The following is a 15,818-nucleotide window of genomic DNA, read 5'->3' on the forward strand; positions in this document are numbered from 1 at the left end:
AGATCCTGGATATCTTCATCGTATGACTCCCGGCCATGGGCATCTTGTTATCGTTGTTCCATTGTGCCTGTACGAGCGCGACTTCGTCCTTCGCTAACAAAATGACATGGCGATTCGATTCCTTAAAGGAGGAGTAATGGCTACCATTATGGTACTCAGACTTTTTTACCCTTTCTTTTTGCCGCCCACCTAGCACATGTCGCCTCAACTGAGCATACCTAAACAGCACAACCTACTGCGCCAGATTATAGATTTGTTGGTTCGCATCTTTGAGAGAAAGCCAGATCAGAGAAGAACTGGCATCTGTTGCAGACGATAGTTGCATGGCTGAGAGCGGGCTTCTCAGCTTCCCTGCATCTCGGACTTTCAGCGTGTGCCTCAGAAGAGATGCGTGTATGGGCGTAGTGCTCTGATGCCTGCTTCCCAGCGACATCCTCTGTAGATTGAGTTCAGAACGTTGCAGCGCATGCGAAAGCGTGCAGCAGGATGATAATGTTATTCAGCTTCAGTGGTTGCTGGGATACGGCTATGTCCGCTATTGAAGTTTGGATGACCGCGATCATGTAACGACAACGCTACGATGCAGCAGCTGAGAAAGAGAGGCTTACGTCTTGTGGTGGATCTGTGATAGCCAGACTCCGCTCCAAGACCGATAAAAGCGAGCGTTGGCATCGAACTCAAGGTGTTGCTTCGGTTCACCAGATTCGTGTCGTTATGCCGGATAGCAATGCATCGCTGGGGCCGGTATGCAATGCGTTGTGAAGTATGCATAGAGTCGACGGCGAATGTACAAGAATGCGGCTATCGACAGTCGACTGCTTGAAATCAGCCGTTGGTGACAGCATTGACGGAGATGACGAATAACGAACGCCAAATTCTGGACATTGGAGCGACGAGCATGTCAGCGCTTGGACCGTATGCGGCCTCAATACACTGCTAATAAGCGGCACGATCAGAAATGGTATGCGAACCCATCCTCTACACAAGACAGTTCTGATGCGCGCCGCTTGCTTTTACTGAATAATGAAGCTCAATTATGTCTACAAGCTTCCGAGTGCTTTCGAACATATAACTATTCACTCCGGAGACCCTTTGTCAGCATTCAATGCATCCTTATAGCAAGATCCAAACCTATCAACTGCACCAGGGGCGGGTTGGTCAGGAGTATCTTGGGAGGATGTGTATACGACACGCAACGTCGTCGATCAGTCGCTCATCGTCGGAGAGTATTCCTATCGAAAATGGCTGATTGCGGCCCGTGTCTACATCGATTTACCCTGAAGCCGAGAGTATATCGCGGCGGATCCCCAACCTTATCTGCATCATTTCAACGGCTTTGCGAATAGGTTTTCTATCACTCTCGCCGAACCGACGCGTGCCGTATGGATTCAGGGGTGAGATGTACCCTCACATTAAGCACCGCCTGGCTCGACCGGTGTCACGATACGGATACACACCTTTAGAACAATGTTCTCTTCAGTACATGAAGTATATATACTACGCAAACCCAAGATCTACGGCTTAGCAAGATCGAGCCCGGTCATCGACCCACTGCCATAGACTTACACTGGTACAAAAGAAAGGACACCTCATCGCATATCAAAGAGCTTAGAGGCTCAAGACTACGGACATAGAACCGAGAAGTATCGAGGATCAGAAATTGCGATCAAAATTACCACTTGCTTCGGACGATCGATGCACGCGACAGTGTCCACTCAATTTGGAGTGACATGCATCAGGACAGTTGCAAGATACTCCAAGGGATGTGCGTCGTCGAAGCAATCTCGCTTCTGCTATTAGAGGTTGGCATGTCGTGGTCGATCGTGTGAATTGCCTCAGATGCTGCATATGCTGCAAAACATCAAAATCGAGTTGCGAGGACCGGCACAACGCGACGAGCAGCATCCAATGCCTAAGCGAGGCTTTGCCCTACTAGTAGACCCTGACCCTCTCGTCGCTGCGGACGAGGTGAGGGAGCCTCTGCACTCGTTACCGCCGCCCTGCCCAACGTCATCTCCGCACAGGCACGCACCCCTTCGTGCCTCGAAAATCAACCAAGGCCTCTGGACAACCTCAAAGTCCTTTGGATATATATACACCACAAATTGATCAAACTTTCGCCGGAGCCCCGGGCGGGGGGTTAGGTAGCCGAGTGGCGGCTTTGTATGCCACTGAATCTTGAAAGAACGTGCTAACAGGTGCTTATCTAGGAAACACTCGGGCTTCGGCCCATGGGTTCGAGTCCCATGGAGGGTGGAATTCCCACTGTTGAAACCAATACAGTTTTTTTTTCCTGTTTTCTCAAGCACTCTATCATACAGTACAAGTTCAGATAAGGCTTGCAGGCGCAGAGGTAGGTGCAGGCTTTTGTGCTTGTGTAATTTCTTATGCTGTTGCGGAGGAACGGGCTGACTGTACCATGCCCGCACTCACTCTTTAATGTTTCCACCGCAACAGCAAAGTCACTAACGTGGGATATATCTATAGATTCTGCTCTTCTGCCTTCCAAAGGTCGGCCTTGTGAGAGATACAACTCAGTGGGCTATATTGCTTGAGGATAAGCTGCTTTTGCGACAAGCACGCACCTGGGAGCTTCAAAGGGTACATTAAAAGAACTGCTTTTGATGCAGCTTGCAGGCTGCGGAGCCCAAGATCAGGTGGCTATAGACTACGACGAAGCAGCAGGCTTGGTATCCTCCGAATGCGCCATTGCTATCTTGTGACATGCTCTCCTTGAAGAGCATTACTGCAACTTGGTGATGATGAGTACAAATGTCGCACATGATACTGGACCGCCACTCCCCAGCTTGCTCGACTTCAGCGGCATCACACCCACCTTCTATTGTTACAATAGCCGTTCGAGGATCTCCGGGATGTCTCATAGAGTGCACGGTACAAATGCATGAACATCACTGAGATCTCACGATACAGTATAGCATAGGCGTGTGCCTTACATTTCTCGTTTCTGAGTAAATACACACGTCTGCAAAAGTATGAGTGTTATTTCATTGTTATCCTTTAAACTCTCCCATTTTGTCCTTTGGTATCCAGTCTACAGTATCCAGTATAGTTTTGCGCTGCAACGCAGCTGTCCAGGTGCCACAGCCATTTTACCATCTACTTCCAGTGTCAACCCGGCTAACCCGGACGTGGAACCTCGAAGTCAGCGAAGAGCTAGGGCAAGAAAGGGCTAAGGCGCTTGTAGCTGTAGGACAGGAGTAGCTTGCTGGAAGGCCAGTTGGTCATAGACGAGTCCGAGCCAGACATCCACAGCATGTACCGGCCGGTACATCGAAGCTTTTCAGTATCCGTCGTCCCTGACTTCCAGGCAAAACGTGCCTACGGTCGCCACTCCTCGTTCGCGAATAGCAACGACCCTCCCGTGTTCTCGTCCATGTAGTGTCGAATGCTGGTAGTCGAATCCAGCTCGCGGTCGAGCAGCAAGAATTGCTTGCCTAGCTCCGCGCGGATGCTGCAATTAACGTATCCGTCGTCGGTGGTAGGAGTACCGAGCTGTTCCTGGAGCCTCTTGTGGGCGGCGGTAATGATCTTGAGCTTGTCGACCTGCTTTCAGACATCGTGGTGTTTCTCCAAAGCCTGGTCGAACCATTTCGCCTGTCGTGAACGGTCAGTAAGTCATTGATCTTTCGACGGCAAGTACTTTAGGGACGTAGAGTCTCGACTCTCCAAGGTATGTACATGGTGTGTTGCAGCTTCCTCAATGCGGGCGCAGTTTTGCGCGCTACGTCCGCATGTTCGGAGGAAAGTGTGCACATTCTCCTAGTAAGTCGCTTTCGTGACAAGAGCGATGATTTTGCGTTGCATGTCGCTGCAGAGCCGCATCTTTGCGCGTCCTTCGCGCTTCTTGTCTAGCCATAGTTTGTGCGTGGCTTCATTGGCTTTGTTCTGCGACATCTCGGCGGTGGTTAGCAGAGGCGTCTGAAGAGGCGGTTTGAGGGGCCGTTGTGGATTTGACGGTGGCAGAGATTGCGATTGAGAGGCTGTGGAAGCTGTTAGTAACCTACTCATAAGGGATTTTATACTGCGAGACCTACTCCCAGGCGCTTGTAGCCATTTTTTCGAGACTCTGAAATTTATAGCTGCCTCGAGTCGAAGGCATGCGATCGGAGCATGGAGGGGACAGTGAAACTTCGGAAAGACTCTACCCATAGAATATCGAAATCATTCACTGTCGCCAGACGCTTGGATACTCGTGAAAGTACGAAGGCATCGGCTTGGATAGCAAGGAGTGTGCAACTACGGCGGTTGTTGTGAAAGAGGTTAGGTGGTGGTGACGGAGGAGTGTTGATATGCGAAGTCGACGCAAGAGAAGAATAACAAACGGGCGATGCTGCGAGGAGCCTGATGACGCATTTGACATGGCGGGAAACTTTGAGAGTTTGGAACATCCACAACACAAAACCGAAGATAATGTACCAAAGGTTTCTGAACTATCGACAACTTGACGCTGTTCGCGCACCGACCCCATAAACCGCCGACAAGACAGTCCATCCTCAGCGCCCTCTGTATACTCCTCGCGTCACCAGACAACAATGGAATCTTCAATGAATTCGTTAAGAACGGCTTCCAGGACAATCTCCTCCCTCGTCTTCGTCGGGCTCACAAAGCATGTTGGGCTATAGTGACTTGCAAAGACGGAGGAACGGATTGGAATGCATGAGGTTGAGAGATACAACCACATATAGATAATTGCAGAAAGAAACGAAGACAGCTAGGAGTCTCTTGGCTACCTTTTATGCAATGGGACTGTTTTGTGCATCAATTTGATTATCTCTGAGCTATACTATGATAATCTGTATACGGACTGCAGAAGACAACGAGTTATTCCCGGACTTGCTGACTTGTCGCGCCCACATCGACTTGGCCGAGGCTGGCACGACACAATTCGAGACACATAACGCACGATATATAATCACTCGACGTGCAAGGACAGTAGTGCTCAAACCGATGTGTTGAAAATGAGAGTAATATATTGTGGTTAGTGCGATTCTTGCGGTGAGTCACTGAAGCTCTCCTATTTGCAGCATGACTACCGCACCGGCTGGTCAACATGCCACCGAACGTCAACCTGTATTGCATATTCGCTTTTATGAAGTCCAAATAAAAATTTAGCTAAACAAGGGCAGCAGGACCGAATGACAGCTGGCATGCATGCCGATCCGTGTGGTAAGTCTCGGCTCGTCGGGACAACGTTGCGGGCGACACTAAACCGGTTTTCTCGCCTAGCCCATCTGCCATTGGGTGTCTTCGCACACATGCCACAGCGACCCTCTTTAACCTCGTAACCCTAATCGTACTGCTCTGCGACCGACCGAAAGCGCCAATTAATAAAGCAGCTCCATGACGCCCTTCGTGCCTCGTCGCCGTGATGTTCATCGCACCCGTGCCCTCCTCCATCACCGCCTAGGACTCCCAAATGAACTCGTCCTCGATATTTTGGACAAGGCCCATTACTGGGTCGAACACGTTCATGAAAATGACCAGACTACAGTGCTCCTTGACGAAGACTTCTCTGACGACTTCTCCGCTGCGCACCCCTTGTTGAGGATACCCATTGACAAGCGCAAAATCGCGCGTCGCGAAACAAGCAAACTCCGAGAGATGGAGTTCTTGGTTGTCAGCCACGACCAAGGCTGGACCACAGAGAATACGATTGGCACATACAATACCTCTTCTTGGTTTGAGGTCTCTATCGTGCGCCCGGGTCTCCAGATCAATGAGGAGGGCAATGAGATCGTTGCTGATAACTTCGAAGAACACATGTACCCACGACGCGACATCCATAGCGTTATAGAAGACATATGCGGTGACCTAGGTTTCAGCAATGCACCGCGTCCTTCGTCGACTACGGAGCCGCAGAGATTGCACTGCGACGAAATGCAGGCTATGACATTCTTGCATGAGGATTCTTCATGCCCAATGGGTATTGAAGGACAACATGCTTGGTATTTGCAAGGCAACGAGGTCGCAAGAGCTGTGTCGAAATTTGAAGGCGATTATATTCGTCGGTATCGCGTTGTCTGGGGCTGCAGAAACAATCCAACATGGGAGGGTAACGAAGGGGCCGGACGTGGCGAGAACTTCATTGACTCTCTGCAAGATGGCGATTGGATATGCGTATGGGCAAGAGCTAAGGTGAGCTACTCTGTAGCAACAATGTTGACATTGACTGATTTACGAAACAGAGAAGAGGTTGGGAAACTCACGTCCACGGCATACGTGTCACCATGCGATACACCGTATAGCCCCTACCAAACCCACTCGCTTAGGATGTTTCGACGGATGTTTATCGCGCGCTATTGTCCACGCTCTGCAGTGCATTCATTTACGAAGGTTCTCATATTCACGACCACGCTCACCGAAACATTTGTCGCTTATAGCTTGAAGTCTTCCTGCACACCTTTATCGGAGGCATCAACCCCATGCGACAACGAATCCTCTTGTACTCCAGAAGCGACAAAATCATCATCAACCGTATTGATGCTAAATGGTGCCCCGCGCACCTTGGCTCGAACCTTCGCGATATGTTCAGCTTTTGCACGGGCTTGCTCCTCCGCTAGCGCTTTCTGCCTCTCATTTTCGGCGCGAACAAAGGCTGCCTTTTCTTCAAGTTGGGCTTGCTTGACTGCCTCAATTTGAGCTTTCCTACCCTTGCGTGCTTCGGCTCGGGCCTTAGCTTCTTCAGCCCGCTTTTCTTCGGCCCGTTTACGTTCGGCGGCTCGCGCATTCAAGCGAGAGAATGGCGTAACCGTAGAGGAGATATCAGAACAGGTACATCGCGCGGCCACATCCGGTGTGTTCGGCGATTGTGCAGGTACGACCGTGGTCGACTTGGTAGACGCACTTGGCGTCACTGGACGATGAGCCACAGCCACCGGCGTTGTGAGTGTCACTATTGTGTGACCAGGTGTTGACGCCTTTTCCAACGACTCTCCATGGTCCCTCTCGCGACGATCGATCTCCATCAAGTATTCGTGAGAGAGAATGGCACATCGAGCCTTCATCGGGGGATCGGCTGCATTCTCGTTCTCGAGATCCCCCCAGATCTTGACCAGGCTCTCGAGCTCAGCCATGCTCCAACATGCCTCAGCCTCCTGTCGCTTCTCGCGTAGGACTTTCCAATGTTGAAGTTGTTGACGTGCTCGAGCGCGCATCGAGCTGTTCTGCTCCTGTATCGTGAGCGTAGACTGGGCATGATGGTGGAAGGCAAACACTTCGTCGACGATCTCGCTGTCTTTTCTGGCCAGTTCAGCATCGTAGGCGGCCTTATGGTTCTGATTTTTCAATACGCCAAATGCTTCTTGAAGATTACTAAACACAGTGGCACGCGCAGCACGCTCAACAGCGGCTAGCTCCAAGGTCTTGTCAGGATGGTATGTCAATGCCAGCGCTTTATACGCCGCACATACGACTTCCTGGGGCGCGTTCGGGGCCAGCCCAAGTGTCGCATAGTGTGTCTGAGTCTTCATCTTGGGATGTGTCACGTTCTGGATCCTTCCCATCGGCGCAAAACTTTCATGCCCATACCGCGGCACCTTGGAAATACTCTTTTATAGACCTACGACTGCAAACAGCGCAGACATTGTGTATTGACGACTCACCTGACACAGTGGTGCGATTGTTACCAACGCATACATCGCGACACGTCTGGGATACAGCACGGGATAAGACAGTTTTGGACAGTGGTAAACAATGTACCGAAGAGACTGCCGGCTGCAGCGCATCGATGAGAGGCAAAGCAGGACTGCGTTTTGGGAAGCCTGGGTTTTTCCCGACACTTCGGGTCGAGCATGGCTGCAAGCTCACTGTAACCCACTGACGCCTCATGCATATCTCGCCCCACTGAAGCGCTGGTCGTCGCGATTCTGGGCACGCGAGCAAAGCCCGGGAGTATTGCGCATTTGCAATTCGACACTGTCCCGCGGGGCGATTTAGGTAAAAGCGTGGAGGACTTTGGCAATCGTATGAGAAATATGGCGCAATCAGACGCGATCGCCATTTCCATGGCTGCCAGAGGGCAATTCTGGCAGTGGGGTGCGCTGCCCACAAGCGCATGCCGGTGGGCATTTGTGTGGTTCTTATAGGGCGGCACACCATCGCTCGTGCAGGGAGGAACGTCAATCCTCGATCCCCCAAAAAGGCCGGCGCGAAGCTCAACAACGAACATACACCCAGACCTTGAGACCGACGATCAGAAAACGAACGACAAAAGGAAAGACGCAATTGCGCGAGAACGCATGGTGCCGATGGAGAATAATGTCGGAAACTTATCGTCAGCAAGCTTTTGGGCAGCCGACCTTCATCGACGCACATGCGAGTGGGAGTTCCTCTGGACATGATCTCTTCGATATCCTCGACGCCGCCAACCTCTACCACGACCAAGAATATCATCCCGGTGGACAGCACCTACAACCGCTGCAAATTCCAACCCAGGATGATATCACGCAAAATCAGCACTTTGCATATGCGTTGCACAGCAGCGGTGTGTCGGCTCCAGGTAAGCGCAACCCCTCTATTTATCTTCATTTGATCATCTTTCGTGTACTTCATCCTCAACGAATTCCTTGTACTTCTCATTAGGCCCGTTCCTGCTTGTGGACGCGATTCCCGTGTCTCTGAGTTGCCGGGCCTAGATGACGTTTGTTCGGGATGGGATGGCGTGCTCCCGCTAGCTGCACGTGATCGATCACGGTGATGGGACTTGCGACGACTGTATGCCTGCCTAGGGAGGTGTATATGCACGCTGTGCACAGACGCTGGTGGTTGCATCAAGGAGTTCCATCGATCAAATACGCAGCGATTGCCGCGTATTCTGGGTTGCTTTCTGTTCCCTCCGTACCATGGTCACTAACGTCATCTCGAGGCCTACAATACACCTCGCCCACGATGCCGACCATGACCAGACACATCCCGCAGCATTACGAGCACGACGCTACACTTCAGATTGGCTTCGATGATCTCCAGAGCTTTTCTCCAGTTACACAAGGCTTTAACATCAACGCCTATCGCACGCCATACCCCGACAGCAACGCGACATCCACATCATCTGCCACATCACCCGACCCCACCAACGCAAGTCTCCTGACCGATCCGATTGTCGTCGAAGCGGAGGAAGATAAACGAAAACGCAATCAAGCTGCTTCGGCACGTTTCCGCCAGAAGAAAAAGCAACGCGAGATGCAGCTCATGGAGACCAGTCGCGAGATGCAAGACCGAACCAAGAAGCTCGAAGCTGAGAATGACGGGCTAAGAAAGGAGAACATGTTTTTAAAGAAGCTGCTTGTTGAGAAGGTGGATCATATGAGCGATGAGGATCGGGAGTTGCTGAAGAAAGCTGCTGAAGGTGCGCTGGCTGGTGTGATTGGAAAGAAATCATGAAATTTTGAATGCCAGGAGCCTCGAAGTGGTCCCGATGGACGAAGATTCCCAGTATGAACTAGTACACGTTGGTGGTAATTGGAGGTGTGGGGTGCAGTTTACATGTGGTGTTACGGCGTTGACGCGTCAGCCACTTTACCGTCTTGAAGCGTTCAATCGCGGGTAGTGAGCAATAGGCGCATCGGTTTCATAGTTACAGCAACTGGCTTCCAGCGATACACGACCCTCCCTTCTAAGCACTACCTCAATGTGAGACACCTATTATTACAGAGGAGGAATGTTAATGTTCAGGCAGCGCAACACAACGCGATCGAATAAATCAATACAACAACCTCAATGCAGGTGTGTTTCCCAAACACCTCTTATTCACTGTATGCAGCTGTCGTAGTCGATAAAACTCTCTCTCATGCGATAGCTCTCATGCTTGAACGGTCGACGAAGGTATGGGTGAAGCTCTCTCTCACTGGGTAGATTGTCGTGGATTTGAATATCCCATATCATTGAGGTGCGGCGAGGTTTGAACAAGCCTCGCAGAAGTGTAGTTCAAGGGGCTAATCGACCTGTCGCTACCGCAACAACAGGAGAGCCTCCCCATTCACAGAGGCTCAGGTTGAGACCCCTATCATAATAGCTGCAAATGCACATATGGTTGGTTTACTGCAGTTCAAGGATGAACCATGTTATGTGGTATAATGTTTAAGAAGGTTTATGCGGCTAGCTACGATACAAGAGGTGAACCCGACCGACGCTCGTGAGAAGTAGGCGGTGTACTACTCAACTACCCCATGACAGCCTCGATGTTTCTACCCATGAAGCGATCTCCCCATACTTGATATTGACGCGCTCGGGTGCTGAGATCCGGGCATGTGTTTACCATGATAAGAGCCAGTAAGTAGGTGCAGTAACTTTGTGTCTGAGTGTTCAACAGTGTAGTGTTCAACTTCCACTGCAGCTCGCACACATTGGCTAAGGTCTGGATTGGATCTGACAAGATACAGTTTTCGCACATCTTCATACCGCTACAAGCTGTCCAAAGAGCCCGGGGGACGTTCGGGGATCTCCATCCGCAATATCTAATCCTTGAAAAATATGCTGCCAGGTTGCAAAAATATCAATGATTCTTTTTGGCCTTCTAACTCAAGATCGTATTCTATCATATCTGTCGACAGAGACATATCATAGGAATTGGCGATAGTAGGCTCTTCTGGCAGCAGCTACACCATACGGCCGGCACCATGTCATTCGTGAAATGTCCTACAGACAATGATACGAACTTCCGCAAGCAGTTTACACAGTTCGAGTGGAGTGGTATAGTCATCCTGTACGGGTGAACCATTGGTCAAAAAACGAAGGCACGTAGATGGTTTCGCGCAAGAGAGTTTCGGCGCGAATCCTCAATATCGTGGTAGTCCGTAATTGACAAACTAGGTGGATCTAGGTTCGTGGTTGTGGATAGTACAGCTAAATTCCATCGACTAAAGCGATAGCTCGGTGCATGATTTTCAGATGCTGTTCAACATCAGCTGAGTTTGTTTGATCGATACACTCTTGATCGATCCAAATTCGTGGACAGACTCGGCGTTAAGAAAATCGTAGGGCGAGATGAAATACAAGTGATGGACATCTGAGTTGTTATGGTCGCTTGTTCGGGTCGGAAAGGTCCCAAATGCAGTAAATTAGGAATCCTTATCCCGTCAAGAAATCATTCATGAGCCCACACGTAAGACACCGCGACGTAGTCCTTGCTCCGCCCATGGTCGCCAGCAGCCGTGAGGACAAAGTCATTATTTGATCCGCTCTGAGGATAAGGTTCCAAAAAGCGAAGGCGGAGTGAACTCAGCCCGTAGCTTTCCACCACTGCAGTGCGTTCGACCTCTTCGATTGCGGTAAAAAGTACTTCACTACTCCGTAGATCTCTTGGAAAGTGATTGTCCTGTCATCTTGCATAGCTGTGAGCGAACGACAATAGAAAGGAGAAACTTCGGGTGTAGAAGGCTAAAGGAAGTCTTCGACGTGGCATACTTAGCCTTCCAGGTCCACGCGGGTAGGCAGTATCAGGTGTTGTAGTGATAGGACGCCACATATGCATCTTCACCCGCACTAGTCCTCCATCGCTCTTACTGGTGGTACTTCATCGAATAGATGCAAGCCTCGCATTTATCCGCTTCTAGCCGGTTTCGGCTAGCGTTATCAGCATTGACCATTAGTCACTGACAGTCTTACGTGAGCTTCCCCTCGCTCTTGCGAACGCCCGAATCGCGATCAAACAAGGCTGCTTACTTGCAGTAGCTATCGTCGCAATCTCCATGTCATAGTCGCTCGGCTTCGGTCCTTGATACCTCTTTAGTTGTCAATCATGGAGCTGACAAAGCTCGCCCTGTTCGCTTCTGCCTCCGGCCGTGGTGTTGTAATGCTTCAAAGGCCATGGCATGAAGGCCAATACACGTGTATGGTGGTGTGAGACTAAGTATATATGCAACAACACCATCATCCTTTTTTGCACATCATCAACACTCAAATTTGGCAAATACAATTCAATCAAATAAACCACACACAATTCTGTCCTATCTTAGTGAATCTTCAACCAACAACGGTTACTCTCTACCCTACCTCAACTACACAACATCTCTTTCATCTTCCAAATGGCGACCACAATGCGCGGATGGCAATTCAACTCCGCGTCTGGACCTATGGAGAAGAACCTTTCCATTCCTTCGTCAGGCCTTCCCATACCAGCCATCAAGAAAGACGAAGTTCTTATTGAGAGCCATGCGACAGCCCTCAACCCAATTGATTACAAGATCCTCGAACTTGGCCTAATAACGCGCATGGTCTTCTCTGGTCTTACACCCGGACTAGAGATATATGGACGCGTCGTGAAAGTCGGCAGCAACGTCGCAGGCTTCCAGGAAGGCGACATAGTATACGGTGGTCTTACTCCAGGAGCGAAGCATGGTGCTCTAGCAGAATACGTGCCTGTGCCGCACAACTTGCTGACAAAGGTGCCGCAAGGCTTGAAGGGAGATGATATGGCGGCCATCGCGAGCACGGGCATGACAGTATACGCCGGACTAGAACCTTATGCTAAACCCGGTAACAAGGTCTTCATCAATGGTGGCTCGGGAGGAACTGGTGTGGCTGCGATACAAATCGCCAAGATACTCGGCTATCACGTTACAGTCTCTTGTTCGACGAAGAACATCGAACTGGTTAAGAGCTTGGGAGCAGATAAGGTGATAGACTATACAACGGGCCCTATCATCCAACAACTAAAAGATACCGGCACGATGTTCGATCTCGTTCTGGACAATGTCGGAGCACCAGCAAACTTATACCGGGTCTCAAGCGCGTTCCTACGTCCAGAGGGCAAGTTCATTCAAGTCGGTATCGGCATGAATCTAGGCGCCGCAGTGCAGTTCTTTGGCAACAAATTGACCAGCCTCCTTAACTGGGGAAAGAGGGAATACATTTTCGTTGATGGCAACCCGCGTACCGCAGTGTTTGAGCAGCTTGCAGCATGGATGGAGCAAGGCAAGCTTCGCGCCATCGTGGACTCTACATGGGAGTTCTCGGAGGTCCCCAAGGCATACGAGAAGCTGAAGACTGGCAGGGTGAAGGGTAAGGTTGTTGTACACGTGAAGGACTATTAGGGCAATTGGACATTTGTGTATATAGATGCTGTACGAACGGATTTGTGATTAGATTGCTTCTTGTAATTTAGCGGTGCTTCGATTAGCCTTAATTATTAATGCCAATATCTTCTATGTCTGAACATTCGGTTGTTGGTGTGATTCTGCGGATCAGCTGCGTGCCTCAATGGATCACCCGAGCCATATTCGAGAGCGGAGTAAATATGTGTACCATGGTAGAACATACCAATATCCTACCAGGTCTTCTGATTCTGAATAGCCTTTGGAGAACACTGACAACCATATATCGAACATCTCCGCTTACCCGTATAGTTGGAGAAGGTAGTTTTGATATACGTGGCTTGCTATACGCTTTTATCCGCAATCTACAGATATTATATCAATCCACTCGAGATCCAAGATCTTCGTCTTCTTCGAATTAATCACCATGGTTAGAAGGCTAGTAATATATGCCATCTCCGAACGCTATCAGCTCAGACGATGTTGAACTTAGAAACACAATCTGGTTCACGATAGTCATAATAAGTATGCCTGGACACATTTCTCCACGTTCCCTGGGACCGAAACCTCAGCTGCCAAGAATACTGGCAAATCTTCCTGTTTGCTGATGCGAAACAGTATCAGCTTTCCTACTCGAACCTCAGCTGCCAAGGGTGGCGAGAGATGAGCGGGGAATTTGAATCTTGTGATGGTTCGAAAAGACTATGCATTGAGAGAAGGAGGAACATAAAAATCTGACAACGGTCAGCTTCGAGCAAATCTCAACAACGATATCAAAATCCTCTGAAGTTACCTACTACAAACTTGTTACACATACCATTATGAAGCTGACGGTATCTGTCATCGCCCTTCTTCCACTGGCTGCAATTGCATCACCTATTACGTCTTCCAACCCCTCTGCTGAGGCTATCACCGATCTATTGCCCCGCGCCGACAACTGGTGCTGGCTCAATTCCGATGCCCTCAAATCCGTCCCGCATGGTTGCTATATTACACCCTTGAGCGACACGAGTAGACGGGGCGTAACAGGCAGTGATCGCTTCAGCGTACATTGCACAGCCCTCGGAAGGAAAGGGTATAATGGTTACGACAAGTGGGACTGGGTACCCGCATGGGAATGCTGGATCTGGGCCGGCTGGACTCAGGAGGGATGTGAAGGTAAGTAACATGTTGCTGAAGATTTATCAATTGATATGGTGCAGATATGCTGATGCGAGTAGGCGGTCTTCCATATTATGAGGACTATAGGAAGTGTTTGTAAGACGGGAGATGGTAAAAATCGGTGACTGTGCATGTGGGTCAGAAGGGCGCGTCGTGAGGATCGGGATACTGGGTTATGATTACTAGGAAAATTTTAAGGATAGTCAATACTAGTGGGTCTTTTTGCAACAACTACACTCTTTTAATTTTGTGCTCCTATCGTGTTTGCATTCGTTAATCTGAACGTCCTGCTTCATGTTGACCAGGACCTATCGGGAGTCCATTGCCTTGTTGTTAGGCAAATGTTCATCACATTCTAGTTCCGATTAGGCTTTCGAAACATTGTGTCTTCAACAGAAAGTTTTCAATATCATAGAAGGAAAGTAATGAACAGGAGATAATGGAGTCTAGAGACCGGCAAGATGCGGCATGACGTGCGCTTGGCGAAACAAAAAGTTCGGAAGCTTTCCGAAATTCACGATCGTCAAACTTTCAACATGCGCGCCTTCACGAGAAGCATACAACCTTTCTCGGCAGCTTTCACTCTCCCGAAACAAACCAATCGCATACGCATATCGAACGCGACTTTACCGACGGCATGGACGCGCTCATTTCACGCGTCGGCGAATTTGAGAGTCGTCGACCTTGCGTATCGGCTTCATGATGACTCGGGCAAGGCCGATGGAGATCCGATCGTGATTGTACATGGCTTGTTCGGGAGCAAGAGGAATAACCAGGGTGTTGGAAAGTATGGATCTCTCTTTGGAATGTCTTGGCTGGAACTTGACTGACACAGCGCTTCCAGTGCACTTGCGCGCGTCCTAAAGCGTCCCGTATACGCCATCGACACACGAAACCACGGCGAATCTCCTCACGATAAAGTCCACAACTACACTACGCTCGCTGAAGACGTAGAAGCCTTTCTTAAGAAGCACGAGCTCAAGAATGCCACGCTTATAGGACACTCGATGGGTGCGAAGACAGTCATGACCATGGCACTCAGGAACCCAGACTGCTGCGCAAATATCATACCGGTGGATAATGCGCCAGTGGATGCGGCACTATCAAGCGACTTCCCCAAGTACGCAGAAGGCATGCAGCATGTCGAGAAGTCACAGCCCAAGAGCCAGAAGGAGGCAGATAAGCTTATGGAGCCTTACGCAAAGGATCTACCAGTTCGCCAATTCCTCCTGACCAACCTCATGAGAGGTGAACCAGGCGCGCCTCTCAAGTTCCGCATACCTGTGAGCATCCTTACCAAGGCGCTCGATAACATGGCGGACTTTCCCTTCACCAACCCGGACGAGACTTCGTTTAGCAAGAGAGCCCTCTTCATCCGAGGCACCAAGAGCCACTACGTGAGCGACGAGACGCTTCCAATCATCGGTCGTTTCTTCCCTAGGTTCGAGCTGGTGGACATAGATTGTGGTCACTGGGTCATTAGTGAGAAGCCCGAGGAGTTCATCAAAGGTAAGCAGCGATATATACGTATCCTAGCAAGAACTGCGCTAATATATTCCAGCGGTTGTGGAGTTCTTGCAGGAGAAGGAATAGATACCCAATCAGGAC

General features: G+C 50.0%; 5 protein-coding genes across 5 annotated transcripts; 4 read left to right on the forward strand and 1 right to left on the reverse strand.

The window, feature by feature from the left end:
* Nucleotides 1-5,361: 5,361 nt before the first annotated feature.
* On the forward strand, nt 5,362-6,266 carry ALTATR162_LOCUS11870 (uncharacterized protein; the record flags this gene model as incomplete). The annotated part of the gene is made up of 2 exons (XM_043319514.1): nt 5,362-6,156; nt 6,207-6,266. The coding sequence occupies 2 exons, from the start codon at nt 5,362-5,364 to the stop codon at nt 6,264-6,266; spliced, it is 855 nt and encodes a 284-aa protein (XP_043175449.1).
* A 129-nt stretch (nt 6,267-6,395) lies between these two features.
* Nucleotides 6,396-7,490, reverse strand: ALTATR162_LOCUS11871 (uncharacterized protein; the record flags this gene model as incomplete). Its single annotated transcript, XM_043319515.1, has 1 exon — nt 6,396-7,490. One exon carries the CDS (start codon nt 7,488-7,490, stop codon nt 6,396-6,398), a length of 1,095 nt encoding a protein of 364 aa, XP_043175450.1.
* Nucleotides 7,491-8,907: 1,417 nt separating this feature from the next.
* ALTATR162_LOCUS11872 (uncharacterized protein) lies at nt 8,908-9,399 on the forward strand (the record flags this gene model as incomplete). The annotated part of the gene is made up of 1 exon (XM_043319516.1): nt 8,908-9,399. One exon carries the CDS (start codon nt 8,908-8,910, stop codon nt 9,397-9,399), a length of 492 nt encoding a protein of 163 aa, XP_043175451.1.
* A 2,654-nt stretch (nt 9,400-12,053) lies between these two features.
* On the forward strand, nt 12,054-13,049 carry ALTATR162_LOCUS11873 (uncharacterized protein; the record flags this gene model as incomplete). The annotated part of the gene is made up of 1 exon (XM_043319517.1): nt 12,054-13,049. The coding sequence occupies one exon, from the start codon at nt 12,054-12,056 to the stop codon at nt 13,047-13,049; it is 996 nt and encodes a 331-aa protein (XP_043175452.1).
* Nucleotides 13,050-14,746: 1,697 nt separating this feature from the next.
* On the forward strand, nt 14,747-15,803 carry ALTATR162_LOCUS11874 (uncharacterized protein; the record flags this gene model as incomplete). Its single annotated transcript, XM_043319518.1, has 3 exons — nt 14,747-14,997; nt 15,055-15,719; nt 15,772-15,803. The coding sequence occupies 3 exons, from the start codon at nt 14,747-14,749 to the stop codon at nt 15,801-15,803; spliced, it is 948 nt and encodes a 315-aa protein (XP_043175453.1).
* Between the last annotated feature and the right edge of the window lie 15 nt (nt 15,804-15,818).

The sequence above is a fragment of the Alternaria atra genome (assembly GCF_907166805.1).
Source record: "Alternaria atra isolate CS162 genome assembly, contig: 37, whole genome shotgun sequence".
In the NCBI taxonomy this organism is placed as follows: domain Eukaryota; kingdom Fungi; phylum Ascomycota; class Dothideomycetes; order Pleosporales; family Pleosporaceae; genus Alternaria; species Alternaria atra.